The following is a 19,510-nucleotide window of genomic DNA, read 5'->3' as shown; positions in this document are numbered from 1 at the left end:
TGAGAAAAGCCTTTCCCTCAGCGACCGGGATGGAAATGAAAGACAGCAACACCCTGTAAACACAGCTCCCCGAAGGGCCTCCAGATCTCACAATATGAGGCAAAGCCGGACTCGAGCCCGTCGGGTCATCTCGGCGCGGCTCGTGTTTTTCCAAGCGAATAATGCATCCCAGCATGCACAGGGGCACGTGTACCGCTGGGCTGGGCTGGGCTGGCCTGGGCTGGGCTAGCTGTCATGGCCGCCGGAGGAGACCACAGCGACAGTGAAAGAGGGGTAATTGCTGGGGGTGTTTGGTGACCAAAGGCTGGTGAATTATTTAGCGTTTCATGAACAGCGGGGGTCTAAGGGGATGTTAGCATGGAACTCCGAGGGGAAACGCGTCATCAGCAGAGGGAAACGTGGCGGACGTCACGTCTGATCACTAGATCACACAAGACACAGACATTTCCTTCAGTGCTTGCCCATTTTTAGCATGTACATGCACAATTTTCTGCTGACTTAAGAGTACTAGCTAATGCTGCTAATTCAAGAACTTTTTATTTTACCAAGCTTCCACACAACACAGACCCACCGCAGCCGACATATGGAATTCGTCTTTTAAGATAAACGTATGACTCAAACAAACCAACAACTGTACTGAATTCTGATCAAGTTCACCACATAGCAAATGCCACAAGGCAGTGCAGTGCAATGCTGAACCACACCATAGTGCTCACACAGAAATTAGTATTTTGACAAGATACATACCGTACACCCTGATTTATCACATCTTTATCCAGGGAAAATTACCAGGCATAATATTAACACATTACCCATTTACTTCAATGGACACAAGGGCAGCACCCTCTCTCAGGAACTGACCCCCCCAGTCCAGTTCCTTATGTCTTACCTCACAATCCTGTCCTGATTCTGTGTGTACCCTGCTATGCAAACACTGTGCATCGGCACAAGACAAAGCAAGGTGAGCGACTGCAAGCTTCAATCCGGGGAGAGAGAGGAGGCCAGTTTATAATCAAGAAGAGCAGAACCAAAAAATCCCTCTTTTAGGAACTTTATACCGGTGACTCCATTCATCTCAGAGCGTCTGCACGTGTAAGAGTTTCATTCTCTGAGCAGACGGGGTGCTTTACCCTGCAGGTAGTTCATCACACCACACGCTGAGCTCAGCGCCTTCACTCAAACTGAGGGAGACACGGTGGAAGCACAAAAGCCTCTGAACAGGCACGTTTCTGGCAGCACCTGCAGCTTCTACCTACCAGATATGCAGATAATGCATTTATCTCTCCATTCACACAGCAAAGCAGAGTGAAGAGCAGCAGAGAGGGGGGGGGGGGAGAGAAGGGGAGAGAGAGAAGGAGGGAGAGGAGGAGTGAGGGGCAGATGAAGATAGTGAGAGAGAGAGGGAGAGAAGGAGAGGAAAGAGGTTTCGGGTCAATTACATTTCGATTCAGACAAATGAGGAAAATGAATTCCAATTGAATCCATGAATTGAAAAATGCCCAAGATGTTCTCGGAGAACGTTCCTCATTCATGAACAGAAATTGAATTGACCCCAACCCTCCAGAGCAGATAACCTCTCAATTTATTAGACTTCTGCGGCAAAAGTCACCCCTGGAGCACAGCCACGCCCCTTCCTCTCCACACCACAGCGCTTCACACAGCGCCCCCCTTCTCCGTCCTGCAGGGGGGGGACGCACCCTTCCTGCCAAATCCTACTCATCCCTGAGCACCCGTCGCCCGCACTGAATGAGCACTGTTGGGCTGAATGGCCTGTTCTCGTCATTATTATTATCTCCGCCAGGCAGAGCCTGGAGGGGATTATGCGTTTGGTCGCGCGTGTGCGTGTGTGTTTGTGTATCTGTCCGCAGCTAATCTCTAACCGCAAGTGATCAACAAGTGCTTCGCCTGGCGGAGATCTGCACTCTACTGAGTGCACTCTTCCACTGTTATGTTATGTTATGTTATGTAACTCACAATGAAAAAGGCACGACTTAATTTCCACATTCGTAAACAACGCAGGTCAAAAGGCGTGTTTGCTACATGCATTTGCACAAAACAGGGCTACGCTGACACGTGACCAGTGCTTAGCGTGTCAAGAAAACACATACACCCTCGTTTGTGGGAGAGTTGGATGTGTGTGCTGTGGAACAGGATGGTGCAGGTTTGTGGGACAGTTGGATGTGTGTCCTGTGGAACAGGATGGTGTAGGTTTGTGGGACAGCTGGATGTGTGTCCTGTGGAACAGGATGGTGCAGGTTTGTGGGAGAGTTGGATGTATCTTGTGGAACAGGATGCTGTAGGTTTGTGGGAGAGTTGGATGTATCTTGTGGAACAGAGCTAGGTTGTGGAGATTGAATTTTGGACGGATACCGTAGTTTGTGGGAGAGTTGGATATATCTTGTGGAACAGGATGGTGTAGGTTTGTGGGAGAGTTGGATGTATCTTGTGGAACAGGATGGTGTCGGTATGTGGGAGAGTTGGATGTATCTTGTGGAACAGGATGGTGTAGGTATGTGGGAGAGTTGGATGTATCTTGTAGAACAGGATGGTGCAGGTATGTGGGAAAGTTGGATGTATCTTGTGGAACAGGATGGGGGGCAGGTTGGTGGGAAACTTGGACACCCGTGCATGCCAGCGTGCACCTTCAGCGGTGATGTCATAAATACCTGAGCTCCAGATCTCGGATCTTCTCCCGAAGAGGGGCGACCGCCTGCAGAAACAGAGAAGGGCGCTGTCAACAGAACTGTTTTAAGTCGGTTACCGCGCAGCACATTACACAACAAACACTTAGCAGGCGCTCTAATCCAGAGTGACAGAGCACATTAGCGTCAGGCTCAGGAATACCAGAGTGAGATATCAGCAAGAAGGCAAAAGCCCTATCGAAAGTTAAGTACACTAGTACAAAGTGAGGCTGCAAGTACCCCAGAGTGAGATGCATCTAGAAAGAAGGAAGACAGGAGAGATAGAGGTGAGGGGGAGCCATGGTGCAGTCTGAAGAGGCGGGTCTACAGGCGGAGTTTTTTTACGGTCCTGACTGCAGTGGGAAACTCATTCCATCGCCGGGGGGGTCAGACACAATGCGAGGTGCAGGCACGTGAAGGGGGGGGGGGGGGGGGGCACAGCCTATAGGTAGCAGAACAGAGAGGTGCGGTTTGCGTGTAGAGTTCGATGATCTTCTGAAAATACGGTATGACAGCGAGCGGCTCCTCGTGTTTAATTTCATACGAGCAGCCGGTGGAGGGAGATATGAGATGGGGAGTGTCACGGCTGGGTCTGGGGGCGTAGCAGGGGTGAGCAGCAGGGTTCTGGATGAGCGCAGGGGCTGGCAAGGCAGGGATGAGCTGCAGGGACGTGCAGAGCAGGAGGAGGGAGTGAGAAATCCAGCGCAAAATGACTACAAGAAGCCTGAAACAACTTTATAATTATCACTGGAACGACTTTTTTTTTTAAACGCAGTATCACAAGTAACACGTGAAAGAGAGCAAGAGCCAACATCCAGCAAAATGTGCGGGGAGTCTACTCACCAAAGATTTAATTCAGCATCTTATTTTTATTAATTCACTGTCCCCTTATCCATCCGGCTGGCACAGGCAGAACAGAGCCTTAAGCGTACGTTACAGGCCAACAAACAGAACCAATGAAAGCCCCGAGCTTCATCTGACTGCTGTTCTGAGTCACAATACAGACCAGCGCAAACACACGGGGCTGCCAACGCCAGCGTGTGTAACAATGCAATCGCCACAGAAACAATCGCCACAGAAACAGCAGCGGCCCGTGTGCACAGACGCCATTTCCCTCAGTGAAAATAAATAATAAACCCACCTCTAAAAACGCTACTCACATCTGGTTCATAAACCTCAGGGCCAGCAACATGAAAAGACTCTCCCAGCAGCATCTTTTCAGCAGGTAATGAGCAGATGGCCAAAGTATTATCTTGAACGGAGGCGGCGCCAGTCAACAAAGCGACTGTTTGAGTACGATTCTGGCCTCTTTCATCAAACGCCGCTTTCCTCTGCAGATAAGTAACATCGCGTCCGCTGAAAGGCGCCAGACGAACCGAACACACAGGGATGAACACTTTGAAGCAGAAGGTCATGCGCATTCCAGAGGCGAGGCTGTGATGATAAGCAGTCTTTCTGGCTATTTGGGGGGGGGGGAGTAATTAGGAGGTAACCATCTCTGTAATAATGCTAATTTTTAATGGCCACCTGCTGGGTGCCCCCACTGTAAAATCTGGCGACACTGAGGGGGATGAACAAATCCCTGCCCTTCCTTTCATTTTTATTTTATTTTGGGGCATAAAGCCTATAACATCACAAAAAATATGACTTTACAGATAATACACCATTTCTCTTTTATGTTGCCTGTTTTTCTCCCACTTGCAATTGCAGTAAATTCGTACACCTGTAGAGGGGGCTCTGCTGCTCTTGCCGTCCACCGTAGGAGAAGAAGCACTGGACCTTACAGGATCTACAGCATACTACTGGAGAGCGCAGGCACGCAAGTGAGGTGTATCTCTCACCAACATGAACGAATCGCATGTGGGCATCAAGCAATCGGCTAGGGGGTCCCAATGGTACCCTGACAGAGCAAAGCCCACCCTACCCACAAGCCCCCCTGTCATGGACAGTTAATGAAGCAGGCCAAATTTCAACCAGACATCTGACATCATCCTCACAGCAATAAATTTCACCTACTGAGTAGCAGACCCGGGTCAATTACGCATTTGTTTTGGATTCAAACACTTGTCTGTGCTCTGTTGATCTTGGCTGGTGCAACTGAGTCTGCCAATATGACCAGAAGGCGGGGTTTGCGGTTTTTGAGAGTATTTCATTGGTTCCAATACACCAGACAAGATCAGTAAAGCGCAGAGAAGTATCTGAATCCAAAACAAATACATATTTGACCCAGGTCTGCTCCCTCGCTACTGGGAGACGCTAGCCAACGTTAGCACCCAGCTTCCATCCTGATGACTGAATATGCTTCACACGCGGCAGGCAGGGTTTCTTTGTTTATTTCTCGAAAAAAAAAAATTGAAACCAAATGGAATTGGCGTGTTTCTATGGTTTCTCACGCTCAGTTAGCATTTCGCTGCGTCTTTGAGCTCTGTCCTGCAGGGAGCAGCTTAGCTACAGTAACCGCGCGCCCGCGCGTCAGCCGCTAACGCTCCGGAGCGGCGGTGCACAAACGGCGGGTCGGTCGCGGGAGTCCCGAAATCGTCATGAGTCACCTCGGGGTTTACACCAAACACGGCATTCCCGCCAAGCGCTCCCCAGAAGTCACTCATTCATTTCAGTGGAGAGAGAGAGAGAGAGGGAAGGAGGGAAGGAGGGAGAGAGAGTGAGAGAGAGAGAGAGGGAAGGAGGGAGAGGGAGAGAGAGAGAGAGAGAGGGAGAGAGAGAGAGGGAGGGGGAGAGAGAGAGAGGGGGAAGAGAGGGAGGGAGAGAGAGGGGGAGGGGGAAGAGAGGGAGGGAGGGAGAGAGAGAGAGAGATGTGAAAGGTGGGAGGGAGAAGAGTAAAGGAGAGAGGGAGAAAGAAAAGAGGAACTCTTTAACTTGCAAACTTCACAAGACAGTAAGTACAGTAATTCACATCTCTGTTCAAGTTCAATGATTCTTTGATATTTCCAAAAGAGAGAAATTCCTACTGCACTTTGCCAGACTGCTGACAATAACGGTCTTTCACGCTTTTGCGTGGCTAGCAAGTTCTTGTTAAGGCCAGTGGTGCACAAACTAATGCGTTGGTCAGCCAAACTTGGGTCATGGGGAATAGATATCTGTTCACGGTATCATGTAGCTTACAGCAACATTGCAATGCAACTGAGCCAGAATAGAAAAAGGTGTTAATATTCATTAATGTTGTTCTATTTTGGAACAAATAAATGCTAAATAGAAAAGATAAAACAAATTAAAAAGCATTTTTATTGTTTGCATTTGAGTTTATTTCCTATGATTGCGTAAATGCCTTAATGTTGACTAGTGCTTCATTCCAACCGTACTCCACAAGATAGCACTGATTCCAACTTGTTTCTTGTGCATAAAACGTAAGATATTTAACAACTTTAGCTCATCATCACAATATGGTCTTTTTGTGCTTTTTGATATAAAAAAAATCTGTAAGAAATATTGGTTGTACTGAAATATTAGCAATATACAGAAATATTAGCATTATAAATGTGTTTAAACTTTCCCACTGGGAATTGGCTGACATGTCCCATTAAAAAGAGACTAATTGATGATGACTGTAACATTAATGAGTGTTTTATCCTATTGTTTTCTGTCTGGCAGCTTTGAGCACTGTACCCAGACTACGTGTCATTGATAAAGCTTTAAATTCTGTTAATCTGACGATGCCTTTTGTGATTAATTGCCTGCTAATTTCAGTAACTTCATCCTTTAATTTTGCTTTTAGGTACTAAAAACACAGCTATTGTCAGCAATTTAACAATTGATTATCAATGAATAGTTATTAAGATGACATAATGAAAATGTCACAAAAAGCAAGGATTGATAGTATTTGGGTCAGTGCTAAAAAAAAAGTCTGTACACCCCCACACCAGAGTGTTCCCCTGAGGCGAAAAAGGATGGTACTGGTTCGGGGACCAGAAGGAAAAACAGGAGAGAGAGAGAGAGAGAGAGAGAGAGAGAGAGAGAGAGAGAGAGACAACGGGTGGAGAAAGGGCAGTTTTTCAACCCACCTCGTTTATCTTGTGTTCAATCTTCATTTCCCCCTGCTCCTGTATGGACCTGAGAGGAAAGAGGCGTGTTTTAGCGGAAGACGAACAGCACCGTTAGCCTATCAGCACTGGCCGGTGCATGGGGCCGACTCATTCAGTGAAAATAAGCACACTTACCACACAAATTATTTCGATATCCAACTGCACTATTCTAACTACACCATTTGGTCTTCTACTCTTCCTGTTAGCTTTCACCTCGGGGGTAACCTGTTCGACCCATTTTATTTGCCGTCTGCTACTTTACACCAGGCTGGCCAGTGGAGGCTGGGCTCCCCCTCCATAGCCGGATTCCTCTTGAGATTTCTTCCCATTGAGGAGTTTTTTTTCTTGGTGGCATTTGAGGCTTTTCTCCCCAAGGGGAGTTTTTTTTTTACCTTATGTACCTGCTATTAGGGAGTTCAGGCCTGGTGTTTGCTCTGTTTGGTCTTTTTGCTAGGTCTCTTGCCTTGCTACTCTGTAAAGTGTCTTTGTGACAGTTCTCTGTAAAACGCTCTATACAAATAAAACTGAATTGAATTTAATTGAATCTAGGGCCAACAAATGTACACAATGTTGTCGATGCTTTTTAATGGATTTTTAATGGAGTTCCATGCAATGTGGCTAGTGGCTGAATTGGCATCAGTGAACTATAGTTTCCCCTGTCCGTAGATAAGACGGGTAAAATTTATTTACACTGACACAGGTAATTATGTGGAAGGGAGGCAGAGTTAGACCAGCTGAGAGTTTGGCCGTCTCCTTCCAAGAGAGCAGTGTTGTTTAATGAACTACAACGTGATAACATCCACATATACACAAAGGAAGCGAAAAGTAATTTTGCTTCCAGGTTCAACCGATGCAGAAACCACGACTGAAAATCAATCCACGCAAGCCGACGGAACAGCGGTATTTAACTGAAGCTCCGCCATTTTGTGAGCCTGTATGCAGAGACGAGATACGCAACAGATGTCTGGGCTTTCTGATCACATGATGCAAATAAGACATACCGTACCTCATGTTTGTGTAGGTTCCCCAGACAGCTGGAAAAAAAAAAAGAAGAGATAAAATATAAGTTTACAAAAACACTGCAACAGTTTATTTTAATGTGCATTATTTTCTGACGGTGAAGACTTTAAACAAACACATTTTCTTTAACGGAACAGATGTTAGGGAATGAAACAGATGGTGAACGACAGCCTCACAGGAATCCGTGAGGATGTTTCCGGAAAAAACGGGCACTTGGACACGAACGCATTTCAGCGTTTTTTCCCTGCCACTGCGTCGCCGTGGAGAACGGGCTGTCCCTACCCAATCAGAGGCCACATTCGCTCTCACCCTGCCCCACCGGCCCCACCCGCACACCGCACCCACCCCTCTACCCCACCCACGCCAAGCACTCACACACCACGTCCAACCCCATCTGCCCCACCCACACTGGACAGGGCGGGCCCGTGTCTCACTCTCTCACACCGCCAGGTCGTACCCGATCGATGAGAAATCCACGGGCCTGTTTCCGCGAGAGCAAGAGCGCGAGAGCGAGGACGGAGGACGCGAGCAGACGCACGCGCGAGGACGCGAGCAGACGCACGCGTGAGGGACGCGAGCAGACGCCGCGCGGAGGGACGCGAGCAGACGCACGCGTGAGGGACGCGCAACGAGGGACGCGGAGGACGCGAGCAGACGCGCGAGGGACGCGAGCAGACGAGGGACGCGTGAGGGACGCGAGCAGACGCACGCGCGAGGGACGCGAGCAGACGCACGCGTGAGGGACGCGAGCAGACGCACGCGCGAGGGACGCGAGCAGACGCACGCGTGAGGGACGCGAGCAGACGCACGCGTGAGGGACGCGAGCAGACGAGGACGCGTGAGGGACGCGAGCAGGACGCTAGGGCGCGAGAGGGACGCGAGGACGCGACGCGCGCGTGAGGGACGCGAGCAGACGCAGCGGAGGGCGACGCGGACGCGAGCAGACGCACGCGCGAGGGACGCGAGCAGACGCACGCGCGAGGGACGCGAGCAGACGCACGCGTGAGGGACGCGAGCAGACGAGGGACGCGTGAGGGACGCGAGCAGACGCACGCGTGAGGGACGCGAGCAGACGAGGGACGCGTGAGGGACGCGAGCAGACGAGGGACGCGTGAGGGACGCGAGCAGACGAGGGACGCGTGAGGGACGCGAGCAGTGCACGCGTGAGGGACGCGAGCAGACGAGGGACGCGTGAGGGACGCGAGCAGTGCACGCGTGAGGGACGCGAGCAGACGCACGCGTGAGGGACGCGAGCAGACGAGGGACGCGTGAGGGACGCGAGCAGTGCACGCGTGAGGGACGCGAGCAGACGAGGGACGCGTGAGGGACGCGAGCAGACGAGGGACGCGTGAGGGACGCGAGCAGACGAGGGACGCGTGAGGGACGCGAGCAGACGAGGGACGCGTGAGGGACGCGAGCAGACGCACGCGTGAGGGCCGACCTACGCAGCGAGCTCATCAACCAGAGCTCCGGGCCTGGAGACTACGCTGCACTGCAGCACCCAGCCCTGTGCTGACCCTGCCACAGACAGGGGCCACTCACACACACGCCCCTTCCCCTTTTCATTTACACACACAAACACGTCTGAGCGTGGAGGGAAAGCACTTAACACACAGACACGCTGCAGACAGGCTGCAGTCCAGGCTCACGGCCTTTCATCCACACTGCGGATCAAGCCGGAAGCCATTTCCAGGAAATGTGTCTGTGTTGTGAAATGTGTCCCCCCCCCCCCCCCCACCACCACCAGCCATTAAAAGCTCTCACAGATCTGATAGTGCAGCTCTGCAGGATGGGGTGTACCACAGGCCAATGGCAGGTACCCTCACTCTCTAAACAACTACCGCTAAGTTTTCAACAACAAAAAAAACATGAGCTACATGCTCACGCTCAGAGCTCACAGGAAACCACGGTCACCACCTCACCATCTCCGCAGGACCATTCCACAGCAGCTTATTCCACTCCCACACGAACCCACGGCAGGACCCCTCACCTCAGCCAAGGGGGCCCCAACCTCTCCTCCGGGACCCCCCCAGCCAGATCCAGGCAAGCGATGCGTTTCGCCCAAAGCACGTCTGACACGGCCAATCAAGCCCTTAGCGCGTAACACAGCAGGCCAATCACAGCAGCCGTCAGACGCGTGCGTCGCGGTGAACAGGTATCCGTGTGATGCCACACGCATCGACACTTCAGATCTCACGGTGTCAAGCTGCGGTGTCTCAGGAAACAAACACACATGGACAAGCACTCATGAACGCAGCACAAACGCGGAAGCCCACGTTCTGAATTCGCATCGCATCGTGTTTTTTGTTTCGTTTTTTTGAACTGTGCGCAGAAAGCAGCCCTATTCTATTCAATGCGTGAAGAATTCCTATTTCTGCCCCATTAAGACAAACATTAATTTACATATCATAATTAGGCTAATATTTGCAGGGTTAGGCCTTTCCCAGCAGAGTCAGCATCGCATGGATGTGGAAATACAGACTGCTGACAGACGATGACTGTGAAAAAATTGAAAAAAGTTGAAAAAAAAAAAAACCACGAAGACCAGCACTTAAATCCCCAAGCAACTGTAAACTAGGGTAAGACTTCCAAAAACAGCCGACTGCTCCCTCCACACGACACAACCAACACAACGAAACAGGTCTGAGCTGCGTTCAGCATTTCCACCAAAAGCTTGCTGTGGGACCAGCTGGTCCTCTCATGAGGCAATCCATCAAACACTAGGACCAGCCAGTGGAGGCAGGGCTGATTTATTTAAACTGACACCCACCCAGCAAGCATTGTCACAGACCACAAAACAAACTGAACAAGAAACACTTCCCATGATGCCACAAAATAACAAGTTAATTAACTGGCCTAATGTAGTTCAAAGCTGAGGACGAGACAGGGCCAAATTAACTGGCAGAACCTGATTCTGTAGGACAGAACAACCTAACAAGTGGCTGCACCCTCTGTGCCATGTCATCCACTCGGTATGAATAATGCTTTTAGAAAAAAAATCCTTTTCAGGTCTGACATGAATTTCTCCACCAAGCGGGGGCGATTTTTTTTAGACATAAAGCTCCACTGGGCCGCCCCCCCCCCCCCCCCCCATTAATCAAATCACACAATTTTTTTCTTGAATGCCTGTGACACGCACACTGCCGCGCACGGACAGTAACGCGCGCGCAAGGTGCGCGCCTCAGCGTGTATTTTGGGTTAAACCGTGTTGCTTTGACACTGTGGATTAGAAAAAAAAAATCCATTCTTTTCCCGTTATTATCAATCTAAATTAGTCCACTGCCAAATATAGGAGTCTGTCAAAACTCGAACGTGAGATTTTACTGGGGCACAGCGGATCAATACTGGGGCACGTGTCCCAGTAAAAGGGGTCTAGCAACGCCCATGCCACCAAGGTTACACTGCAAGGGACAAACCCATAGCATTTAGCTCCTTTAGTTAGGCTTTGACCGTCTCTGTATAAGCAGGCAGCAGTTACATTTAAGAACAGGAGTATGTAGCCTTGAGGTTCTTGGCGCCTGTACTGAAGGCTGGTTAAAATAATGAATGCAATCAGTGCAGCAGACAAACAGCTTCCGGGTATTTACAATAGTTTAGATGAGTCACAGGGCAAAAACTGGGGAGGGAAACCCCTCCCAAAGTCTAAGGTGTATAGGCACACCTCTCAGTGATTCATACGCAATCAAACCATTGACAACCCCAGAGTGCTACTCCAATGTATGATTCTCAGTGAGCAATACAACCCCTGTGACCTTAGATCGGATAACTGCACATTCCCGAGTCCTGCACGGTCTAAAGGTCGAACACATGTGTTTACAAATAAAGTACTGTGCACAAATGTCCAATCAAAAAGCCGAAGTCTTGTGGCAGGAAGGAAGGGGCATATTTCATGATTTGGTTGTGCAACAGGTAGTAACACCTGTGCACACAATGTGCGCTGACGTTCATGTTTCCATGAACGTGTGTACCTATACAACTCAATACGATTTTCGCGTGATCTGTCCTATTCGTACAGTACTCCCTTACATTTTCCATTTGGCAAATCATTTTAATGTGGCTTCAAGGAGAAAAATAATACAATTATAACTTGGTCAAGCGTAAGATGCGAAAGATGCGGAAACAGTTTCTACGCGAGTAGTTAGTAGTTAAATTCCCTCTAAGGCAGTTTGTCAAATACTATAGTACTTCGTGTAAAACCTTTACACGGAAGTACTATAAAAAATATTTTACTGTGTCACACTTACTGTACAGATTGAAAAGAGAGAACACATTGGTCTGTTGTGTAGAGATGGTAACTTACAGTGAGAAAGCAGCGCCTTTCATACTTACATGCTATGTATGCAATCAAAGCGAGCGCCACTAGAAACTTCATCATTCGTCTGTTTATGCTTGTAACCAGCCAGACGATCCGCTTCATAATTCACACTAGAACGCCGAATCCGGAGACATGGGAGCTCCACTTTACACCATTCTGATGCCCAAACTGACGCCCTCTTTCACAGTAAAACAGGATTGTTTCATTGTAACTAAGTCCACACGTTGCTATGGCTCCACCCAAAAATTAACGTTACAGTTTCTTCTAAGCTATCTAGCGTAACGGTAGTAAAATAACAAGCTAGTTGCAGTAACCAGGACATTCACCATACATACTACAACACTACTTTCATCCGTGACGGCCTTTCAGGGTACAAGCTCAAAAAGCCATGTAGCTAGCTACCTAGCTCGTCAGATAGTTACCTTATGGCTAGTTGATTCGAACGTTTTTGTCTCTATTCCAGATAATAAAAATAAAATTGCAAATATACAGGCCAGGACTGCAGCTAATAGATCGAAAATATCATTCACTGACGATGTCTAATTTATAATAATGATTAATCATCCGCCTGTCTAGCCGCCAGTTGCTATAGCTAGCCAACTACTACTACTACCACAGTTTTAAATCACATGAAGCTAGCTACTTAGCAAGCTTCATTTTCGGATTTTGTATTACGACTACGTTTACCAATTAATTTCTTAAGTCCTAGCTGTTGCGCAGCATATCCGTAAACTCAAAATATACACATTTTCAACACAAAATAAACTACTCGCGCAGTAAATTCTTTGGATTCAGATATTTTTGGCAGGGCCGTGGTTCTCTAGAGCGAATGCTCTGTACTCCACTGAGTACCCTGCCGCGCCTGCAACGTTACAGTTCCTGTGTTTTTAAAATGTACAACATAAAATACACCCATACTTGTGAAATTAAAATTTAAAATGGACAGCCATTAATGTTTATAGCTGACAACACAGCTTTAAAATGTTTGAATAATCTTCCGTTATCTGGCAGCGAACTTTAACCCTATGCATTCGTCAGGCTGAAGCAGTCAATATCAGAGGCGTAATTCCTTGGGGCGGAGTAAAACAAACTGGGCTGCACCACAATTGGAATTCTCCTTGTAACTGGACTATGGAGTAAAATTATTGAATTTGCAAAAGAATTAGACAAATTATTGTTTCTAAAGATGCAACGTGCTCATGTGCAATGTAGGGGTTCTCGCTGTGTTGGATGTGTAACGTTAGTAGCATTTACACAGAATATAGAATAGTAGGCTATTCCCAATGTATTTCCGCCTTGTAACCTAGAGATGATTCTTCCTGTCTCCACATGTTATAACGTTGGTGAAATAGGCTAGAACGAGATTGTTGTTCAATCGTTTATAGCGAACACAAAGATTATTTTTTAATACAACGTGTGAAATGTATGCGTTCCTTCCACAGGCAGTCAGCGCGTGATTTTAACCCTTGAGCGGCGGTCTGCAGCTTCTTTCCCTCTTCCCAGAGGTCCTTCCTTCTTTCTGCGCGGCGTATCTTGCCTCTAGCCTGTGCGTTTAGAAAATAAACAGGCCGTGCACACTGGATGTCTCTGCAAAAGTTTCCACGTGCCAAGTCACTTTCTAAATTGCCCATTGGAATCGGTTGAGAAACTGAAATTACACTATGAAGCAGTATGAGTCCCGGGACGGAATAAATGGTATATTGCGTGTTATTTCTCACATTGCTCGTTATGCAGGACCATTTACCTAGGATAGATTTTATTCTGTAGCAGTCCTTGGCAGTGATATTCATTGGCAGCATTATTGAGTTTTGGCAGAAAACCCAAGACAAATAGAAGTTAAGTATTCCGTATATCCTCAGAAATTATTTGCATGAGTGAAAATGAAATTCACTATAACCATTTCTCAATTTCTTACTTCATAACCATTTTCTGTTGATAAAAATGTAATTGCACTCCCTTTGAAAGGATATCAAATGGCATACCACAGCATTACTTTGTTACCTTTGTCACGGAATTGTGTGGGTTTCAGAATCACGAGGTAAATCATTGCCATGCAATATTGTTTTGCTGTGGAATTCTGAAAATTCTCATCCAAGAACTGCAATCAATCTGGGCCCAGAGAACAGATTTTTTTTAATCCAGTAAGAAAACAGCTGAAGTGTACAAATTCAATTCAGTTTAATTTGCAAAGTGCATACAAAGGGCATTTTTGTAGGTTAGGTTGTGGGAATCCATGGAACAGCAAAAGGCCACATTGTACCATACTTGGGTCAGACGTATGTATGTGATCAGCAGTATTTAATTTAAATATTAATAACACTTCAACACTAAAGGATGTTAAACTGCTGGCCATTTCACTTCAACAAGGCTTGAATGCATTTAGAAATACAAAGAAACTGGCTTTGGGAAATTAACTTCTTGTTAAAGTATAACGCTAGTACGTTAACGTACCAGTGTTTATAACAGCAGTTCATAACTGTGGCAAACAAGCCTGCCACAGGCCACCGAAGTGGCTTTCCTAGGGGCCCTCCAGCACAGAGACACAGGGAGATGATGTTCAAATAGTCCACATTTATTTACAAGGGTTTGGCAAGATGTTACAGCCAAGTGAGCCGATCTAAAACACTGTCATGACAGAGAGGCTCCCCCATGTGAGTGGGGATGGCAGATTTAACCTGATCACCTCACTACGCACAGGTGCAGCCACTCCTGCTCCTGGGTCCAATTAGCCTGGCCAGTTATATAATTCTTAACCAATTATCCAATTGGCCAGGTCTAATTAGCTTGACCCAGGGTAAGTGTGGCTGCTTAAACCAGCCATCCCCACACCACAATAACCCACTCAAGGAAAACTCACCGTTTGTTATTTGATTTTCTGAATTGTTATCTGCTATCTTAATTTGCTATGAAAGAGTTATCTTGGTCCTCTTCGTGAATTTAACCTGCATATGGACAATAGCGATTGAAGAGGATTGTATTTATATTTTACAATCCTTTTTAATCTTGTCTGAAATCAGTTGTGTATTTCATGTATTTCTGTTTAATGCGTTTATTCTCCTACGTGTTGAGTTGTACCTAGGGTTGTAATTAAGTATTTCTTACAGTTTTCCCCTGATTTCCTGGACACTGTTCTTAATTTGGTTCTCACATTAGCTTCTACCAGGACTGGAGTTAAACCTTCTGAGACTGCGACCCTCCAGGATTGGAGTTAAACCTGCAGACACTACAGCCCTCCAGGACCGCATTCAGTTCTTTGTAGGAATACGCTCATCACAAATGGACATAAATTTCTATGAAAGTAGCCCCATACAGAGGCAACATCTAGGTTACAAACAAACATGAGAATGGCCTCATGTTCCCAGCATGCTCTCAAACACAGAGCCTACACAAAGGCGATATTAAGAGTACCAACTAGTGTAACTCAATTAATAATAAAATGTTTCTATAATGAGGTCGTGATAGCATGAATTATGCACAGGCACTATCCCCAGAATAATTCAAGTATGGGGGGGCCTTGATAGTTCTTTAACACCATCTTGTCAGTTAACCTTGCAGATGATTGATACATTCAAAGAGAATCACTCTGTGAAGGAAATAAACAGAATGCCAGTAACCATGAAAAGCACGGCGATGTGATCCTTTTTATTTTCTACTTTATGCAGCAATGAGGTCAAACAAATAAGCCTGACACCCATGAATTGTCTGTGTGTTGACTAGCGGAAAGAGTCACTGTCACTTACCTTATGATTTTGCAACATGTTTGTATGGACTGATTTTACATAAGGCACTCTTACATTAGTTATAACTCCATCAACTGGATTCCACATTCCTCAAAATCTAAATAGAAGGAGTTTATGGTGTAGAGAAATTAAAAGATACCAAGCACTATTCTGCTAAATGTCTAAATGTGTCTTTTTTTCCCCCTTAATTGATGCAGAGCTCTGTATACTCCTGTCAGTGAGGAGCAGAAGTCTAACGCACCCACAGCAATGGTGTTAAGCTGAGCCTTTCCAGGGGTGCGTTTGATGTGGAAATTATCAAAAGGCTGCGTTTCCATCTTGTCTGAAATGAAGCAGTGGTTGGTGGGTATCCACTTCCAAGGAGTGTGTCTGTCCTCGCTGGAATTGAGATGTTGCAGAGACGAGCTCATGAATGCAAATTGGGGATTTAAAAAAAAAAAAAAATTTGTTTTGATTTCAGTTCAAAATACTTAATGGCTGCTGTGGTGCATTACGGAATGAGTGGAAGTGCTCCCTCTGACATTCTGCCATGTTTATTTGGCATAAAGCAGGGGTCTCTAACCCAAATCCTGGAGGGCCACTGTGTTTGCTGCTGTTCGATGTATTCCGGCACTTAATTGCTTAATTTAAGTCATTGATTGGCTAAAGATTCGGCACACTTTGTTCCCGAGGCCTAAGTGCACTGCTGGCTGAAGGGAAATCACGAAAGCCAGCAGGAGGTTTGAGACCCCTGAAATAAAGGCTCAAATGATCCTCAAGTTGCACCCTCCACTGCTCTCTGATAGCTTCAGAGATAACAGAGATTTCCCCTAAAACCGACCAAATCTACATTGGAGACAAGAGCGCTCTCCAGCCACTCCAAATCTCCTTAAATCTTCCACGGTTAAACTCCTCCAATCAGGCATACTTGCCTTCAAGATAAAAAGCTTGCAGTTCACATCACAATGCAAGCATCCATTTGTAACGTCCTTGATGATGATGGTACATTTGAGATGAGGAAGCGATAAATGTAAGAACATTATCACATGAAATTAAATGAATAAATGAACAAATTCATTTTAGTGTCACATATGTTAACCGTGACACCAGTTATGCTTTGCAGCCCCCTAAATACCCCCAGCACCCCATAGGATGGCATGCTAATGTTGGAAAGGTAAGAGATGTGAGCTTACACATGCATATCTGCTGTAGACTGTTTCGTCACACCATGGAGAGAGAGAGTATGATTCGCTCCCCTTGGCTGCAGAATTTGCTCTTTAGCACCCCAGGCTAATCATGCCCTGATTGAATTGACCGGTGAGGCTTGAAGATCACAGCAGAGCCGCCCCATCACACTACGATATACACTGTATATGAGGCTTCTTTCTTGTTGTATGAGAAAATAATTTCACTGATTAAAATTACAATGCAAATTTCACATTAAAATTCAAAGCAGAAATCGCACCAGTTTAATTAATTGCGACTTGACTCTGCCCGCGGCAAAACAGCAGGTTTCAATTTAGTTCATTCTTTCAATAAAATTGGAGTGGTTTAGACATACAACGGTACACTGGGACAAACAAAAGACTTCAGATTGAAAGGTGATTGTCAATGTCAAATTAAAGATGAACATTTGCCGGTTTAATTGCGGTATGTATGTCCGACTCCTCCAGCTACACGCACTGATAGGTTTTCCTCCACCGGTCGGTCACATCCCAGCTTCAGAAGGAACTCCTCAGGAGTGCTGATAAGATTGATCCGTGACAAGCCTCAGAAAAGCCTGCATTGTTCAGAAATGTAATCAATAAGGCCTGGTGGTAGATGGTTGGGGGGATGGGGGTGGGGGGGGTCGACAGGTGCACAATTGGTGTACATGGTTATATCTCTGTCACCCAGCTTGGTGTTTGAGTTTTCTCCCCCCCCATTGTACTGTTTGGTGTTTTCAACTCCGGAACACACACACACACACACACATATGTATGCGCATGCACAAAGACACTCACACATGCACACACCAAACCATACACACACACACACACACACACACACACACACACACACACACACCATGCTTGCAGTCATGCTGTCCATCAGCACGCACATCCAGCTAAATGTATACCACATAAATGTGCATGTGCATAGAATGATCTTTTGTATGTGTCGTGACAGACAGGAGGTAGGTCGTCTGTTTCTTTCATTCAATAAAGAGTCTAATGGCATTGTGGTCAGCGAAGACATGCAGGTATGTGGTACAAGCCTAGTCTTGTGGGGGAGGATAAATGTAGGCCCCTATTGTGTTTGGTTGGTAGGTGTTGATTAGTTATATTAACTCTTTGGCACTCTAGTTCAGCTTATTTTTGCCCTGGTGGATGTTTTTAATTCATTGTTGTCAAACTATAAAGCTATACTTTAATCAAGAATGGTGGGAAACAGTTGAGAAATGGTGACACGATTAAAGGAAAATAAGCTGAATGGTTGTGTCTGTTTCGGTCACACCAATAATAGTGGGCATACGATTTATTTTATTCCACTTTTATCCCCTTCCCCACAGGGTAGATAATTGACTAACTGAAAAAAAACAAACTCTTTTCATTTCAGAAAATGAATTGAAATTAATTTAATTAATTGGCGGAAAATCCCCAAAGAACATTATAGACATTTTTCAATCTGTGGATTGAATTTTAATTCATTTATTGTGTTTGATGTTACTGAAACAGCTGAAATAGAAATGGGATTAATCCCAACCCCTGCAGAGGCTGTCTGACTGTTCTACTCCATAACACATCTCTGACTGACTGTTCCACACCACAACACATCTCTGACTGACTGTTCCACACCACAACACATCTCTGACTGACTGTTCCACACCATAACCGATATCTGACTGACTGTTCCACACCACAACACATCTCTGACTGACTGTTCCACACCATAACCCATATCTGACTGACTGTTCCACACCATAATCAATGTCTGACTGACTGTTCCACACCATAACCCATCACTGAATGACTGAGATGAGGAGTTTTTGAGAATCCAAACTGGGCACAAGTTAAGGACCCATCACACCCATTCCCTCTCACTCAGGAATGCTTGCTAATAGCAAATATCATAAACAAAATTATACATAACACTTGTAAAGTAAAGTAACTGTAAAGTGAAATTGTAAATAAATAAATATTACAGAGCTTGCAATGTCTCTGGACCTCAACAGCATTTCTGGTAGGGGTTAAGAGAAAACATTACAACCCATAAATAAACGACAATATCTTTTTGCCACACACGTGTTTCAGTGTTTTGGAAAAGACAGATTCAAAGCTTGTATGCAGTCAGGGAATCCAGCAATCCAGAATAAGCCTCTTCCTGTTGAGAATTTGATTGCGATGTGTAGAATGATATTCAAGTCAACGTGTGTCTGAGGAAAGCATGAAGTAACTGCAATTTCATCGCTTGTCTCAGCAATCAACCCGGTTTCAACTTTCTGCCACCGCATCTGATTTTTACATCTACCCCACAGTCTCTTCACTGTGGGGTACTGACTGTCAATGTATTTCCCCCAACATGCTTTGCAAATAATACACCACTGAAAAAAAAACGTCTTTGTTCAGCTTTTTATTTTCTTTTGCCCGAAATAAAACCGCGCCTGCGTGGGTGTCCTGCTCCTTCGTGAATTAGGTGGGGTCCAGGAGCCTTTAAATCAGAGCGCACATGTGGATCAGCGCGCTGCTTGGAGGACAG

The 19,510-nt window shown here is 46.2% G+C and overlaps 1 protein-coding gene and 1 long non-coding RNA gene across 2 annotated transcripts in view; one reads left to right on the top strand and one right to left on the bottom strand.

Annotated features, from left to right (window-relative positions):
• Window positions 1-13,097, bottom strand: part of uxs1 (UDP-glucuronate decarboxylase 1) — a 51,945-nt gene extending 38,848 nt beyond the window's left edge. The window contains exons 1-4 of the mRNA XM_064309844.1: window positions 12,068-13,097; window positions 7,725-7,752; window positions 6,698-6,746; window positions 2,667-2,710 (exon numbers count right to left, since the gene is read on the bottom strand). Of these exons, the coding sequence (XP_064165914.1) occupies window positions 2,667-2,710; window positions 6,698-6,746; window positions 7,725-7,752; window positions 12,068-12,155 (209 nt within the window). The 5' untranslated portion in view covers window positions 12,156-13,097. The remainder of the gene's footprint in view (window positions 1-2,666; window positions 2,711-6,697; window positions 6,747-7,724; window positions 7,753-12,067) is intronic.
• Window positions 13,098-14,354: 1,257 nt separating this feature from the next.
• Window positions 14,355-15,747, top strand: LOC135240424 (uncharacterized). Its single transcript, XR_010325685.1, has 2 exons — window positions 14,355-15,069; window positions 15,217-15,747. It is a non-coding gene; the product is annotated as an uncharacterized LOC135240424 (long non-coding RNA).
• The last annotated feature ends 3,763 nt before the right edge of the window (window positions 15,748-19,510 follow it).

Source organism: Anguilla rostrata, chromosome 15, assembly GCF_018555375.3.
Source record: "Anguilla rostrata isolate EN2019 chromosome 15, ASM1855537v3, whole genome shotgun sequence".
Taxonomy (NCBI): Eukaryota; Metazoa; Chordata; class Actinopteri; order Anguilliformes; family Anguillidae; genus Anguilla; species Anguilla rostrata.
The sequence above is the reverse complement of the archived record's forward strand: the minus strand, read 5'-3'. Positions and strand labels throughout refer to the sequence as shown.